We start from the raw sequence: 13,737 nt of genomic DNA on the forward strand, positions 1-13,737 counted from the left end.
ATGGTGGAGAGGGACAGAGGAACCGAAAGAGTGAGGACAGATCAAGGAGATGGTCATGCTGGCTAAAATTTGTCTCTGTGTTCTGAGTCTAGAGTCCGTTTCGTTTCAGCAATTTAAAGTTTTCTTCTCTGTGACAAATATTCAGGTGCCTCATACGAGTTTAAGGTCCTTACTGTAGTATTGTCATACTTTAGCCCTCTAAAATGGGAAGATAATGAAAGGAAAAGGAATCAGGAAATATAAAAAGTAAAAGAAGGGTGGTTTATACTTTTACAAGCCTTAAGACACTGATATTTTTGTAGAACCCTTATAAAGTATACTTAATCAGTAAACTGAAGATCTAAAGAATACCAGAAACAGAAACGGCCTAGCTTTTGAAGGAAAGTTTGAAATCTGAAGTACAGGTATGTTCCAGGTGAAAAGAAATGTTAAACAGTGAGGAAGTCTCTTGGATCCAAGGTTATTGAGGACATTGAGTTTGTAGTTTTCTCCTGAGGTAATTTTAAAAAACAGGTGAGTCTACATATTGTGCTTTTCATGAGATTCTGAAGCAGTGGTCTTCAGATTTTAATTTCTATATTTCTATGTGTAGAACCTTGGAAAATTGTGAAAATTGTAGATTCTTGTATCCTACCCTAAAGATTATGATCCAATATGTTCAGATTCTAACACCAGCATACCCCATGCTGGGGAGAGGTGAAGGAGTATCCTGCCTTTGTAGGACTTTAGCCAAGTGAAAGGATTCAACTAAAATGTCTAAAATATTGTAAAGGTTTAAAAAGGATGTAAATAAGGAAAATGGAAGATTGTTTACACTATTCATAAAGTAGAATAAGAAATCTCAAGCCGTATTTTGAGTAATTTATTAATAAATGATAAAAGTATGTTTCATATACATATATACATATATGTACTTACACATGCAAGTATACAAACTTATTTAATGTTTATTTTGATCTTAGCTGTTATTATTCTCATTTATTATATGGTCATAATGAAGCTGAAAGAAGTAATTTGCACTAGATCACTGAGGATAGCATCCCAATTATAATCCAGGAATATTTGGTTATAAATTCTATGTTCAACATCACTCACCTACTATTGTTACCAATTATGTTGTAGGACTTGTTATGCATAGACACTGTGCTATCAGAGAGAAGAAAGAGATTCATAAAATGTTTTTAAAACTTGATCAACAGACACTAAAATAAGCCAAGATCTTCAAGGGTAATATCAAGGAAAATGTTTTACATCTTGGGGCTGCTGTTGTGGTCAGATCACCACTTGGAAGGATGTTAAGCCCACCTCAAAATGACAATTCCTTTGTTCTCACAACATGGGAAGTGGGAATCTTTGCAGTGTACAATTAATTTTGTAACTTCCCATTGTTTTGTGTTCTCATTGATAATTATAAATGTATAAGCAACATTTCATCGTCATGAGTTTTAACTTATTTAAAAAATACAATTTGATTAATTTTATTGGCAAATTTGGATGCTAAATTGATAAAAATCAGAGGCAGAAATGAATACAGATATTTCAGCTAATTATAAAAGTTCAAATATTTTAAAGTGAGATTGCTTTAGAACAACACCATGATAAATGTAAGCATTAAATTCTTACGTTACTGTAGCTTTTATGCTTAATATTTTATTGATAATGATATACTAACAATATGCTCAGAAGTAACTTGAATTTAGGTATATTTAAAGCAGCAAGCTGTTAAACCAAATTTTAGTGTCCATGTTCTCAAGATCTTTTAAAAGGTTTTGAAAAGTAGAATGGTTAATAAACTCAGGCAAATATCTGTGGTGACCTTGTCTTTTAATTGAAGCATGTTATGGAGAGTTTGGGACTACTTTAAGAAGATTCTAGGCCAGATACAATGGCTCACGCCTGCTAGCTCAGCACTTTGAGAAGCTGAGATGGGTGGATCACGAGGTCAAAAGATCGAGACCAGCCTGACCAACATGTCAAAACTCTGTCTCTACTAAGAATACAAAAATTAGCCAGGCATGGTAGCACAGTCCTGTAACCCCAGCTACTTGGGAGGCTGAAGCAGGAGAATCCCTTGAACCCGGGAAGTGGGGGTTGCAATGAGCTGAGATCACACCACTGAACTCCAGCCTCGGTGACAGAAAGAGACTCTGTCTCAAATAAATAAGTGAATAGAAGATTCTAGTTCCCAAATAGAAATTATAACACATGTGTTTTGAATTAAAATCATGACTTTGTTAAAATAGATTCAAAACATAAATCTTTAGGCCGTGGTAGTATGTTTGTACAAAATGTGTGTGTGTGTGTGTGTTTGTGTGTGTGTGTGTGTGTGTGTATGCGTGTATGTGTACATATATATACATATATATAATTTTTTTTTCAAGATGGAGGGCTAACCTTATAAACTTTCAGGTTTCACTGATACAGTTCAGCCAATGTTTCCAATTTACAAACCTTAACTAAATTCCTTCTTCAGCTTTTGTTTTATAAGAAAAAATTTGAAGTTCAGATATATCTAAAAAGTTGACTATGTCAATGCTAATTTTTTTCCTTGTAATGATAAGGTATCTTGTCCTTCAAGAAAATCTCCTATCAACATAAGGGCTTTATTAAATCTGATTTTTAGCTTATCATATTTTACTTTTTAGAGAAGATTTTACAACATGCTGTTTGTTTGCAACTATTTTACATAGGAGTCCTTATGATCCTGACTCTTGACATACACTTACATCAAGCCATTGAAGTCAGTAACAGACGAAAAAACAGTCCATAATTTCTTTAGTGTGTTATTTTAATCAATATTCCCTCTGCTGGTTTAATAGAAAAGAAGCCCCGAGGACAGCTCTTATTACCAGATGTTTATAGAATGATTTTGCTATTAGAGAAGCATTAAAAATGAAGTCAGAAGTCAAGGCAAGTTAATTTATTAGCTTTATTTATATAGCTATTCAATTTTAATCCACACTATTAATCTAAGTAGGAAAAACAGGTACTGGAGGCAATTACTTTTCTTTTACTGAGATGATTTCATAAAACCATTATATTTTGGTGTTAGTTTTATTTTTCTATCCTTTCATTTTGATTTTATTATTTTTCATAAGATTTGGAAATGTTCCCCCCTGAAAACCAAACCATGGAATAAAGAATGCAGTCTAACATTAAATGTAACAGAGATTCGTAACCATCTTGTTTGCCTCTCTTTCTCTGCAGGCACTCCATCTGCACTGTGTACATCGAAGTGCTTCCACCAAATAATCAAAGCCCTCCTCGCTTCCCACAGCTGATGTATAGCCTTGAAATTAGTGAAGCCATGAGGGTTGGTGCTGTGTTATTAAATCTACAGGTATGTTCCTTGGTGTGTGTGTGTGTGTGTGTGTGTGTGTGTGTGTGTGTGTGTGTGTAAATTCTGAAGTGACAAGCTTGACATTTAATGAGTCTATATTTGTGTACGGAGGAAAAAATCTCACATGCTTGCTACTCTAGTGAATGAAAATTCCATCTGGAAAGGAAAGCAAGGGTAATATGGATGGAGGGCTTCCACAGCTAATCTATTCTATTGATTGCCACAATTGAAGAACTAACGTTTGGCTGGCAGGGATTAGCTGCAATCATTTCAGGAGAGAATGAAGGGATTGGAAACATGTACTTGAATATTTTGTACTTTGCATCCAAAGAGTCTGCAGCTGACTATTATTTTCTGTCTTGTATGCCTTTGCACCAGCTGGATTTATTTTTACTGCAGTCTTGTATAGGGGAATTAACTTTGTACTCAAAGGCTGATGGTAGGCATTCTAATTCTGAGGCAAACCCTACTTCATTTTATGGCCATAGGCAAATCTTGTAATTGCTGTGTTTATTATTCATTTACAGGAAAGGGGTAGTTTGGGCTGATAATTTCATTTGTAGCTAGAGATTCATGAGTATATGCATTACTTGCAAGATGATAGCTTGATTTTCACTGTTTATTCCTGACCAAAGTGTCTTTGGCCAGGAAAAGCTCTATGTTTGACTGAATATGCAGCTTCAAGTTGGGCTAAATATGGTGTTGGTGGTTTTTATTTTGCTATACTAATCATAAGAATCATAAGATGACATCGTTTTACATATGAATGTTCAGAGAACAGAATTTATCTTCTGGTGTTACATGGGAATGGCAGGAGCTGTTGATCTGAGAATTCATGAAGCTGGCCTTGAAGCCTAGGGGAGATTGTAACACGAGTTACCCCAGAAAATCCCAGCATCAATCTTTACCATCAGCTGATGTGACATAAGGCACAGCTCCATCTTGCTCAAATCCCATTTGAATTTCGACACCCTCTCACTTAAATCCGGATGATATAAAAGTGAAGATTCCATGGAATATTTGTGTTGAAAAAGATGCAAAAAGAACAAAACACATTAATCTCATTTTCAAGATGTGGAAAGCTAACCCCATAGAAAGTAACTGATGCTTAAGTTCAGTTGATTGAGTTTTCTTCACTTCTAAAACAGGGCTATTTCTGTTATATCCTACCAATTATGGATAGCTACTGAAATTTTTCTTGGCATTACCAAGTACTTCTCTGTGCCTCTGCTCAATTATTTATTTTGTTGCCTTTCTCCAGGAACCTATAGAGAGTTTTCTTTAATTGATTATTTAATATAGAAACAAAATTATATGAAGGTACAGATATTAGTAATATGGAAATTTGAAGGGTTTTAGTGAAAAAATGAAAGGGAATAAAACCTACAATCTCTTTAAAAAGAAAAAACAGATAGTCAAAGTATCGTAATGATAAATAATAAAAATAAATATTAAGACATGTTAGTTTAATGGAATAATAAGATCCTTGCCTTTACATTCATGGGAATTCATTCACTGAAGCAAGAAAAAAATAAATGAAAAAAAAGGAAAACAAAATAAATCTTACATGTGTAAGACTCAAGTCAATAAAGTATACATTTTATATTTAAATATTTCTCAAGTATCTGCCTTTATGTAATTTAACTTTCTATGAAGTAAGACATGATTTTACTTGTAATGTGGCTCAGGCTTCATTTTAATAAAATCCGGGAAGATCTAAGAAACATATTGTAGTTCAATAATTCTACCTGTGAGTTAAAGATGAAAAGGAGATGGCCTTTGTCGTATTTCAAATTTCTCTGGTACAAAGGCTGAAAAACTACTTGAAATGACATTTCCATTCACCCTTTGTGCTTCTGGTACAAGGAAAAGAAAGGATGCCAACTGCAGTGGCAGTCTCTATTGGAAAGAACAAGGGTGATACCATGAAGGTACTTTTCACAGGCCATTAACCACCCACTTTTGTTCATCATCAACTGAGACTGCATTTAAACTAGTGACCTAAAAGTTGAAAAGCTTCCATCAAATTACTTTTCAAAAGTCTTGTAATAAGAGGATGTGTTAGAGGTACCTGGGCTGCCTGCAGTCCCTCCATCCTCATCCTTTTCACTCTCTAGCACTGCCTACTGCTGACTCATTGCTCACTTTGGAAGATGGAATTTGCAAGAAAATTTATTTATGATGATAGCAGCAAATTGACTTCAAACTAATCTGCTGGCTGGACGCATTGGCTCACGCCTGTAATCCCAGCACTTTGGGAGGCTGAGGTGGGTGGATCATGAGGTCAAGAGATGGAGACCATCCCAGCCAACATGGTGAAAACCCATCTGTACTAAATATATAAAAATTATCTGGGCATGGTGGCATGTGCTGGTAGTCCCAAGCTACTTTGAAGGCTGAAGTGGGAGAATTGCTTGAACTAGGGAGCCAGAGGTTGCAGTGAGCCGAGATTGCACCACTGCACTCTCCAGCCTGGTGACAGAGCAAGACTCCGTCTCAAAAAAAACAAAAACGAAACAAAAAACCGAATCTGTTTTGATGGAGATCAAAGTGGTTTTTTTTCAGACATCAATTCTTGATTCCCCCACCCCTAACTTTCTCTTTTAAGAATGGGCCTTTTACGGTTTCTAAAAGTTGTTTGAGAATCGGTGCATGAATGCTATTTTGTCTGACTGCTGTACTGATGGTGTTGCGTGGAGAAAAATGTTACCAGAACGCTGGTTTCTCAGAACTCTTAGGCTGATTGGGGTTAGTTATAGGTGGACTTTTTTTCCTCTGGAGTTCTCACCAGCCACTGAAACTTGTCGCAGTCAGATGCTGTAGCCAGATCATGCAGAAATCATGAGAGCCAGTCACGTGTGTCTCTTCCTGACTCTATGTGAGGTTATATCATGTTGCTAGCTAAACATTGCTATGGTGGACATACTTATGCCACCAAAATCATCAAATACAACAAATCAGTGCCTTTCACTTCAAAGTTTTTTTAAGTATTCATCAGCACACTACCCAACATAGAGCTAATTTCCACTAGTATTTACATCAATAGAGTATGTTCACACCGACAGCTTCCTCCCTCTTTGTCTCTCTGAATTTTTGATGTATTTTTATCATACTAAAGATGAGGCAAGAGGGCTAAATAAGACTATGTTTTATACTCACATATTCAATTATTTCTCTTCTTCACAAAGCATTATTTCCTTCCAAATTACCCTTTGATGTAGTTCACATTCCGTTTCACCCACCCCAGCATTATTTACATATTCCTTGTTTTTAGACATAAAATTTCCATGTATCATCTCTGCCTTCTCATCCCATAAAACAGTAACACAATTGACCCTTGAACAACCTAAGGTTAAAATGCACAGATCCACTTATATGCAGATTTTTGAGAGAGATAATATAAAACCTGTCTATCTGGAGAGCCAACATTTTGTATACAAAGGGTTCCACTGGACCCACTGTAGGACTTCAGTATGTGTGGATTTTTTTATATACTCAAATTCTGGAACCAATCCCCTGTTTACTGCCAGGGATACTGTAATTACCACTTAGTGTAGCACTTAATATTGAGTCAGGAACTGTTTGTTTATTTTATTTATTTATGGTATCATTAAGGATAGCTAGCTCATATTATAAACACACACAAAAACTCAAAATCTGAGTGATTTAAATACATATTATATATTGGTTACTCACACTGTGTATCTATCATGGATGATTTCCAGCTCTGTTTTTCATCATTTGTACTTCCCTTCAGAACAATGGAGCAGCTTCTATCTAGGGAAATATTGTTCTAATAACAAATGTATAAATTTTTAAAATGGGTTAGTTAAATAGAGTTTGAAAAATTAGAGTGTTCAACATGTTCTCTTAATTCATATTATTACTTGTGTCTACCGTAATATGTATTGATCGTTTGAGTGTATTTCTAATTTTTTACTTGCAAACTAGGATATGTTACTGAACGTTAGCTGTGTTAACTTTCTTTTAATAGGTTATATTTCTTTGACATATGTATAATGCATCATTTCATTTGGTCATTAACCTGACCCTAACAAACAGGTGGATCTTATGATAGTTATTATTGGGAAATGAAAATAATGAAACTCAGAAACTCAGAAACTCAGAAAGGTTTATGAGCCACAGTTGTTTTTCTCCCTTAGATTAATAAATCAGCGCTCCATCTACAACATCACAGTCGTTTAGATTAGGCTTCAGAGAAACTATTTTATTTTTATCTGTTTTTGGAAGGATGAGAATGTTTTGTATTACATTAGTTCTGTGTTTTCCAAAGGTTAGTTTCGTAATGTTATATTTGGGTGTATGCACTAAGGTTTAAAAATATATTCAATTTATTTTAAGGCTCTTATGAAGAACTACTTTAGAGAGGTATGAATTGACTATTTTCTTCAGAGATTATAGAATAGAATACAGATAAAAACATGGATAAAACACAGTTGAGCAAAAATTATTAATTTCTTAGATTTTTATCTAAAAATATTCTGATTCTGAGTATAGTACTCCCCAAGAATCCAATTAAGATAGGTCTCAAATAGTCCTGCATAACTTTATTTTAGAAATAGATGAGGTTGAAATTTTTGCTAGTCTAGTATTACAGAAAGAGTCTGGCCAAGACAGAGGGAAGAAAATCCAAGAGAAATTCATGCAAAAAGGGAAGATCACCATTCAGTGCTCTAATCGAGTAGCTGCCTGGTTTTGAGTCAATACAACTAAAGCAGGGGAGAGAACATTGGAGAAAAATGTGGTGATGGAGTGGGCAGTTGGCAAGAAAGCGTGAACTGTCCCCTTGAAGATCTTGCCCAGTATTGTAAGTAAGATCCATCCTTCCTGGATCCATAAATCTCAGAGTTTGTGCTTCTCATTATAAATAAAAATCAAGGAGACAGTAACATGTGAAGAAGAGAGGTATGCATGTCACGTTGTAAGCTAAGAGGTTACGAACTGGACATTAGCTAAAAGATACATTAGAATTCCATAAGGTGTCACTAGTTCATAGGAACATTGCTTCAGATTGAGACTCCTAAGAGTGAAATTTATTGGGGGTCATTCCTCTATCTCAGTAATCCTAAAGCAAACCTCAATACAGATAATTCCTTTAACAAATACACTTTTCTTTCTTCATCCTGTCTATTCCAGCACCACAGGGAAAATAAAAAGAAGAAAAATAAGAATGTGTGTGCGATGATCAGATCTACCTACCTCATTCCCAGTACTTAGAAACAAAATTAGTTTTAAAATAATGAGGAAAAAATTTAAAAATGAAGAGTAAGGCATCATATTAATTAAACTGAAACAGTTTTACAAAATAATTGCAGACATAAAGTAAGACATAATTGATAAGCTAGCTACACAACAGAAATGGAGAAGATCAATACAGAAGCCTGAAAGCATCTTGCGAAATAAAACTGTTTGATTTTATCCTAAGGACTTGATATTCCTTATTCAAACTGAGCATAACATAATGCAGGCTTGGACTTTTGTATTTAGGACAAAAGCACGAGAAAGGAAAAGATCTGGAAATTTTATGAAGGTACTATAAGAGATAACAATTAATAATTAAATAAAATATTCAGCTGGCCCTGTCTCACTCCATTTCTAGACTCATAGTTGGATATTTTCCTACATTAGGTGTTGAGCAAAGTTATAAAATATATTATTCTCAAGGCCTTGATATTTTTTCTGACATGGCTTATTTAAGATAATTTTTTTTGTTCCTTTAACATTTCTACAAATAGTCAAATTGCCAGTTATCAGCAGTGAGTCTGTGTCTGATTGAAAAGAGCAAACACAAAGTAGTGTTGAATCAAATGCCTACTGCTGGTGAGGTCATTCCAAAAGAAATTCAACCACAATTTGCCAAATGGATAACAAATGTATATACGGGGAAGGGAGTGAAAGTATGACCCTCCTTGCACATAATACATTCCTTTAGGATTGAAGAATTGGGACTTAGGAGGAGAAGGTAAATGCTGGAAATTTTCCCTTGACTTAAAATGTTTTTCTCATAGTCCTTTTTTTCTTCTTCTTCTTCTTTTGCTGCTACTTTCTTATTTATGTTAACCTCTGGACTTACATCTGAAAATGAGTGGTAGTGAAAACAACAATTTACTTGAAATATGTCACTATTGATTTTAAAGTAATAAAGAATGTGTATAGTGAAACCATACACAGATTGACCAAGTATAGTTCTCGGGTAAAATGGCCTGTATTTGAGAGACAAGATAGAATATTTTTTTCGTTTTAAAAGGTTTGTAAGAATATAAAAACAAACAAAATATGGAACCAAAGTACAAAAGTTAAACAAAGAATAATATGCAGAGTCAATCTGTGCACCACAAAACCTGCAATTTTTACATTTGACCTTTTAGTTTTCTGTGAAAGATTAGATGTACTGACCCTTTCAGTATGACTTTGATAATCATTCAAAAATAAACAGCAAGTGTCTATTATATTTATGTAAAGTATAAAGTCAACTTTAAAATAGAAAATATATTTTTTAAAGTGTTTATACCCCTATAATGTAGAATTTGTTTATGAAATTGGATTAAGAGATCATTCATTTAACCACATCAAAGATGAATATCACATTAGCTAGCTAAAGATATAAGCAGGATTAGTTATCAAGAATATATTCAATAGGTATTTGTTAAAATAATGGGGACTATCTTATTCTTTGTATATAAGGTACCTAAGGAGGCAGAATTTTAAGTGGTTGGTTAATAGGAGGGAGACTGGTTGTCTTTAGGGTAGGGAAGAAGAGATTAAATGAGATAGCAGGTAAATTGCAGAGTTTGAAATATGGAAGAAAGTGTTTGGGAAGCCAAGCGGGGCAGATCACCTGAGGTCAGGAGTTCCAGACCAGTCTGGCCAACATGGTGAAACCCCATCTCTACCAAAAATAAAAAAAAATTAGCCAGGCATGGTGACACATGCTTGTAATCCTGGATACTTGGGAGGCTAAGGCAGGAGAATCGGTTGCACCTGGGAGGTGAAGGTTGCAGTGAGCTGAGATCATGCCACTGCCCTCCAGCTTGAGCAAGAGTGAGACTCCATCAAAAAAAAAGTAAATAATAAATGGTATTTTTTAAATTCCAATTCTCCAAAAGGAACATGTTTTCCTGTTAACTCATGGACTCATAGAAGAGTTTAGAGTGACCATGTAGGTACTTTAAATAGTGGATAAAAAGTGAAATGTTCAAGAATACAGAGGAATGGATACATTCCAAGAAATATCACCTACTTGATAATTTTATTATCTCTTCTATTGAGACAAAAGGGTCCCTTGCAATTTAAAGAACACACTGGCACTTTGGATGCTGAAATACAGATGGCTAAGAGATCAGTATTAATAATTATAGCATCAACACCTAATTTTAGTTCATGCTACTATAAGACAGGAACTACACTAAGCACTTCAAAGTTTCTACATTTTTAATATTCTCAACAAGCCAGTGAAGTAACTTCCCCTATGTCAGATAGAATCCTGTTGCAGAGGTGGGATTTGAATGCAAGCTGTTCTATCCTAGTGTCTCTGTACTATTTTTCTATACTGTCTTCTTTAAGTACTGAAACTTCCTTATTCCCTTCAGCTTTGCTCAGACTTGCCAACAATCCTTTAAATAGCAAAGTACCTCTGCCTACAAAGTAAATCATTATTTCTCTTTCAAACATCTACTTGATAAGCCTTAATTTAATTTTCTTGTGATTGCTTCGTGATTCTTTATAAAAATGAAAAAACTTACTTTACAGAAAGTGTCCACTGACACTGGGAAAATTTAAATTTTGCCACTGCTTTAAACTTCTGGTTCCACCTACCAGTGAACTGACTGGCTCTGGTGCTTTGCTTCTCTTGTCCTTTCCTGGCTCTTTCTTGCTGGCAACTGCAGTAGCGGGTGTAACAGCTCAGAGACAAATAGCAGGAGAAAATAGAAAATGGTGAGAAGCAGAGGAAGAAGTTGAATGTTGCCACCTCCAGTTATCTGAGGGGGAAAAAAAACACACACATTTGACAAACAAATAGAGTGTAAGTCTAAAAAGGTATTTTGTCATGTGTTTTTAAAAAATTTTTATCCATTCTTCTCATTTTTAAAATAGTGTCAAGAAGTCATGGAATGCAATGTCTATGCCTCAATTATTATTTTTAGCCCTGAAATAAAATTTCTGCTGCCTTGATCTCATTACAGAATTTATCTTACTCCAAAACAGTTTGAATTAAATGCAAGCTGTCTTACAGCCTGACCCTCTGCATTAACAGGTCCTGTCAGTGGTGTTAATTTGTTTTTCTGCTGTCTTTGAAAGGTTCTAGAAATTTCTGGGTTCTCTTTTCTTTTCTTTTTTTGATGGCTATTTCTTGTAAAATAGGATGTGTTTTTGCTCTGAAGATGATAGAGGAGTTTATGATTCATGAATGTTTCACAGCGGGTGGAGGTAGAGTGTGTGTGAATCATAGGTGCTGCACCGTAAAATTTATCATGTCACGTCTATTACAAGGATTACTTTGGATATTTGCAATTTGCTTTTCTGCACTCAAAGATGCTTTTCTTTTTTTCAGATTTCATTATGTTTATTTCATTGGCAATGTCCTTTTCCATCTTATTCATCTGGCAGATTCCTACACATCTTTTATTATTGTTGTGATAAAAAGATGGAACACAATATTTACCATTATAATCTTTAAGTGTATAATTCCGTGGCATTAAGTACATTCACATATTGTGCAACATTACCACCATCTATCTCCAGAACTTTCTCATCCTCCCAAACTGAAACTCTGTGCCCAGTAAACACTAACTCCCTAAACACCCGCCCACAGTCCCTGGAACCTACTGTTTAACTTTCTGTCTAAGAATTTGACTATTAGAGCTACCTTGTATAAGTGGAGTTATACAATATGTGTCCTTTTTTGTCTGACTTAGTTCACTTAGCAAACTATTTTTTAAATTTTTCTTTTAATTTTGCCATTATTTATTTTTCAATTTTTATTTAGGTTCAAGGAGTACTTGCACAGGTTTATTATATGGGTATATCACATGATGCTGACATTTGGGGTTCAGTTAATCCTGTCACCAAGGTAGTTAGCATAGTACCCAACAGTTAGTTTTTCCAAGTTTGCTACTCTTCCTCTCAGACCCTTCTAGTAGTCCCTGTTGTCTTTCACTCCCAAGTTTATGTCTACACATATGCAACATTTAGTTCTCACTTATAAGTGAGAATGTGCAATATTTGGCTTTCTGTTTCAGTTAATTTACTTAGGATGATGGCCTCCAGTTGCATCCAAGTTGCTGCAAAGGATATGATTTCCTTTTTTATGGCTGTATGGCTTATTTATTCCTTTTTTTTCTGTGTTGTATATAAACCACATTTTCTTCATACGCTTCCCCACTGGTGGGCACCTAGGATGATTCTGTGTCCTTGCTGCTGTGAAGTGTACTGCTGTGAGCATAAAAGTGTCTGTGTCTTTTCAGTCAAGCAATTTATTTTCTTTTGTGTGGCATTGCTGGGTCAGATGGTAGTTCTATTTTTAGTTCATTGAGAAATCTCCAAACTGCTTTCCACTGTGGCTGAACTAATTTACATTCTCAAGAAGAGTATGTAAATATTCCATTTTCTCTGCACCCTCCCATCATCCATCATTTTTTGACTTTTAAATAATAGCCATTCTGGCTGGTGTAAGTTGGTATCTCATTGTGGTTTTGACTTGCATATTTCTCTGATGATTACTGATATTAAGTATTTTTTTAAAATATTTATTGGCTACTTGTATCTCTTGTTGAGAAGTGTCTGTTCATGCCTTTTACTCATTTTTTTTGATGGAGTTATTTGTTTTTACTTGTTTAATTCTTTAAGCTACTTGTAGGTTCTGAATATAAGACCTTTGTCAGATGCATATTTTGTGAATATTCTCTCCCATTCTGTAAGTTATCTGTTCACTCTCTCAATGGTTGCTTTTGCTGTGCAGAAGGAAACTCCTTAGTTTAAATTAGATCCAACTTAACAATGACTGCTTTTGTTGCAATTACTTTTGAGTATTTAAGTCATAAGTTCTTTGCCAAGTGTGATGTCCAGAATAGTGTTTCCTAGGTTTTCTTCTAGGATTGTTATAGTTTGAGTTTTTACATCAAAATATTTAAAGGCATCTTGAGTTAACTTTTGTATATAGTAAAAGGTAGGTAGGTATCCAATTTCATTTTTCTTTATATAGCTCACCAGCTGTCTAAGCTCCATTTATTAAATAGGGAGTCCTTTCTACACTGTTTATTTTTGTCAAATGTTCCTTTTTTTTTTTTTTTTTTTTTTTTTTTTTTTTTTTTTTTAAGCAGTGTTTTGTTGTTCTTTTTGCAGAGATCTTTTACATCCTTGGTGAGATTTATGCCTAG

At 34.6% G+C, this 13,737-nt stretch overlaps 1 protein-coding gene across 1 annotated transcript in view; it reads left to right on the forward strand.

The window, feature by feature from the left end:
* The window catches only part of PCDH15 (protocadherin related 15), a 1,717,060-nt gene that overhangs the window by 1,415,484 nt on the left and 287,839 nt on the right, over positions 1-13,737 (forward strand). The window contains exon 23 of the mRNA XM_074382505.1: positions 3,208-3,340. Within this exon, the coding sequence (XP_074238606.1) occupies positions 3,208-3,340 (133 nt within the window). The remainder of the gene's footprint in view (positions 1-3,207; positions 3,341-13,737) is intronic.

Source organism: Saimiri boliviensis, chromosome 12 (assembly GCF_048565385.1).
Source record: "Saimiri boliviensis isolate mSaiBol1 chromosome 12, mSaiBol1.pri, whole genome shotgun sequence".
Classification (NCBI taxonomy): Eukaryota; Metazoa; Chordata; class Mammalia; order Primates; family Cebidae; genus Saimiri; species Saimiri boliviensis.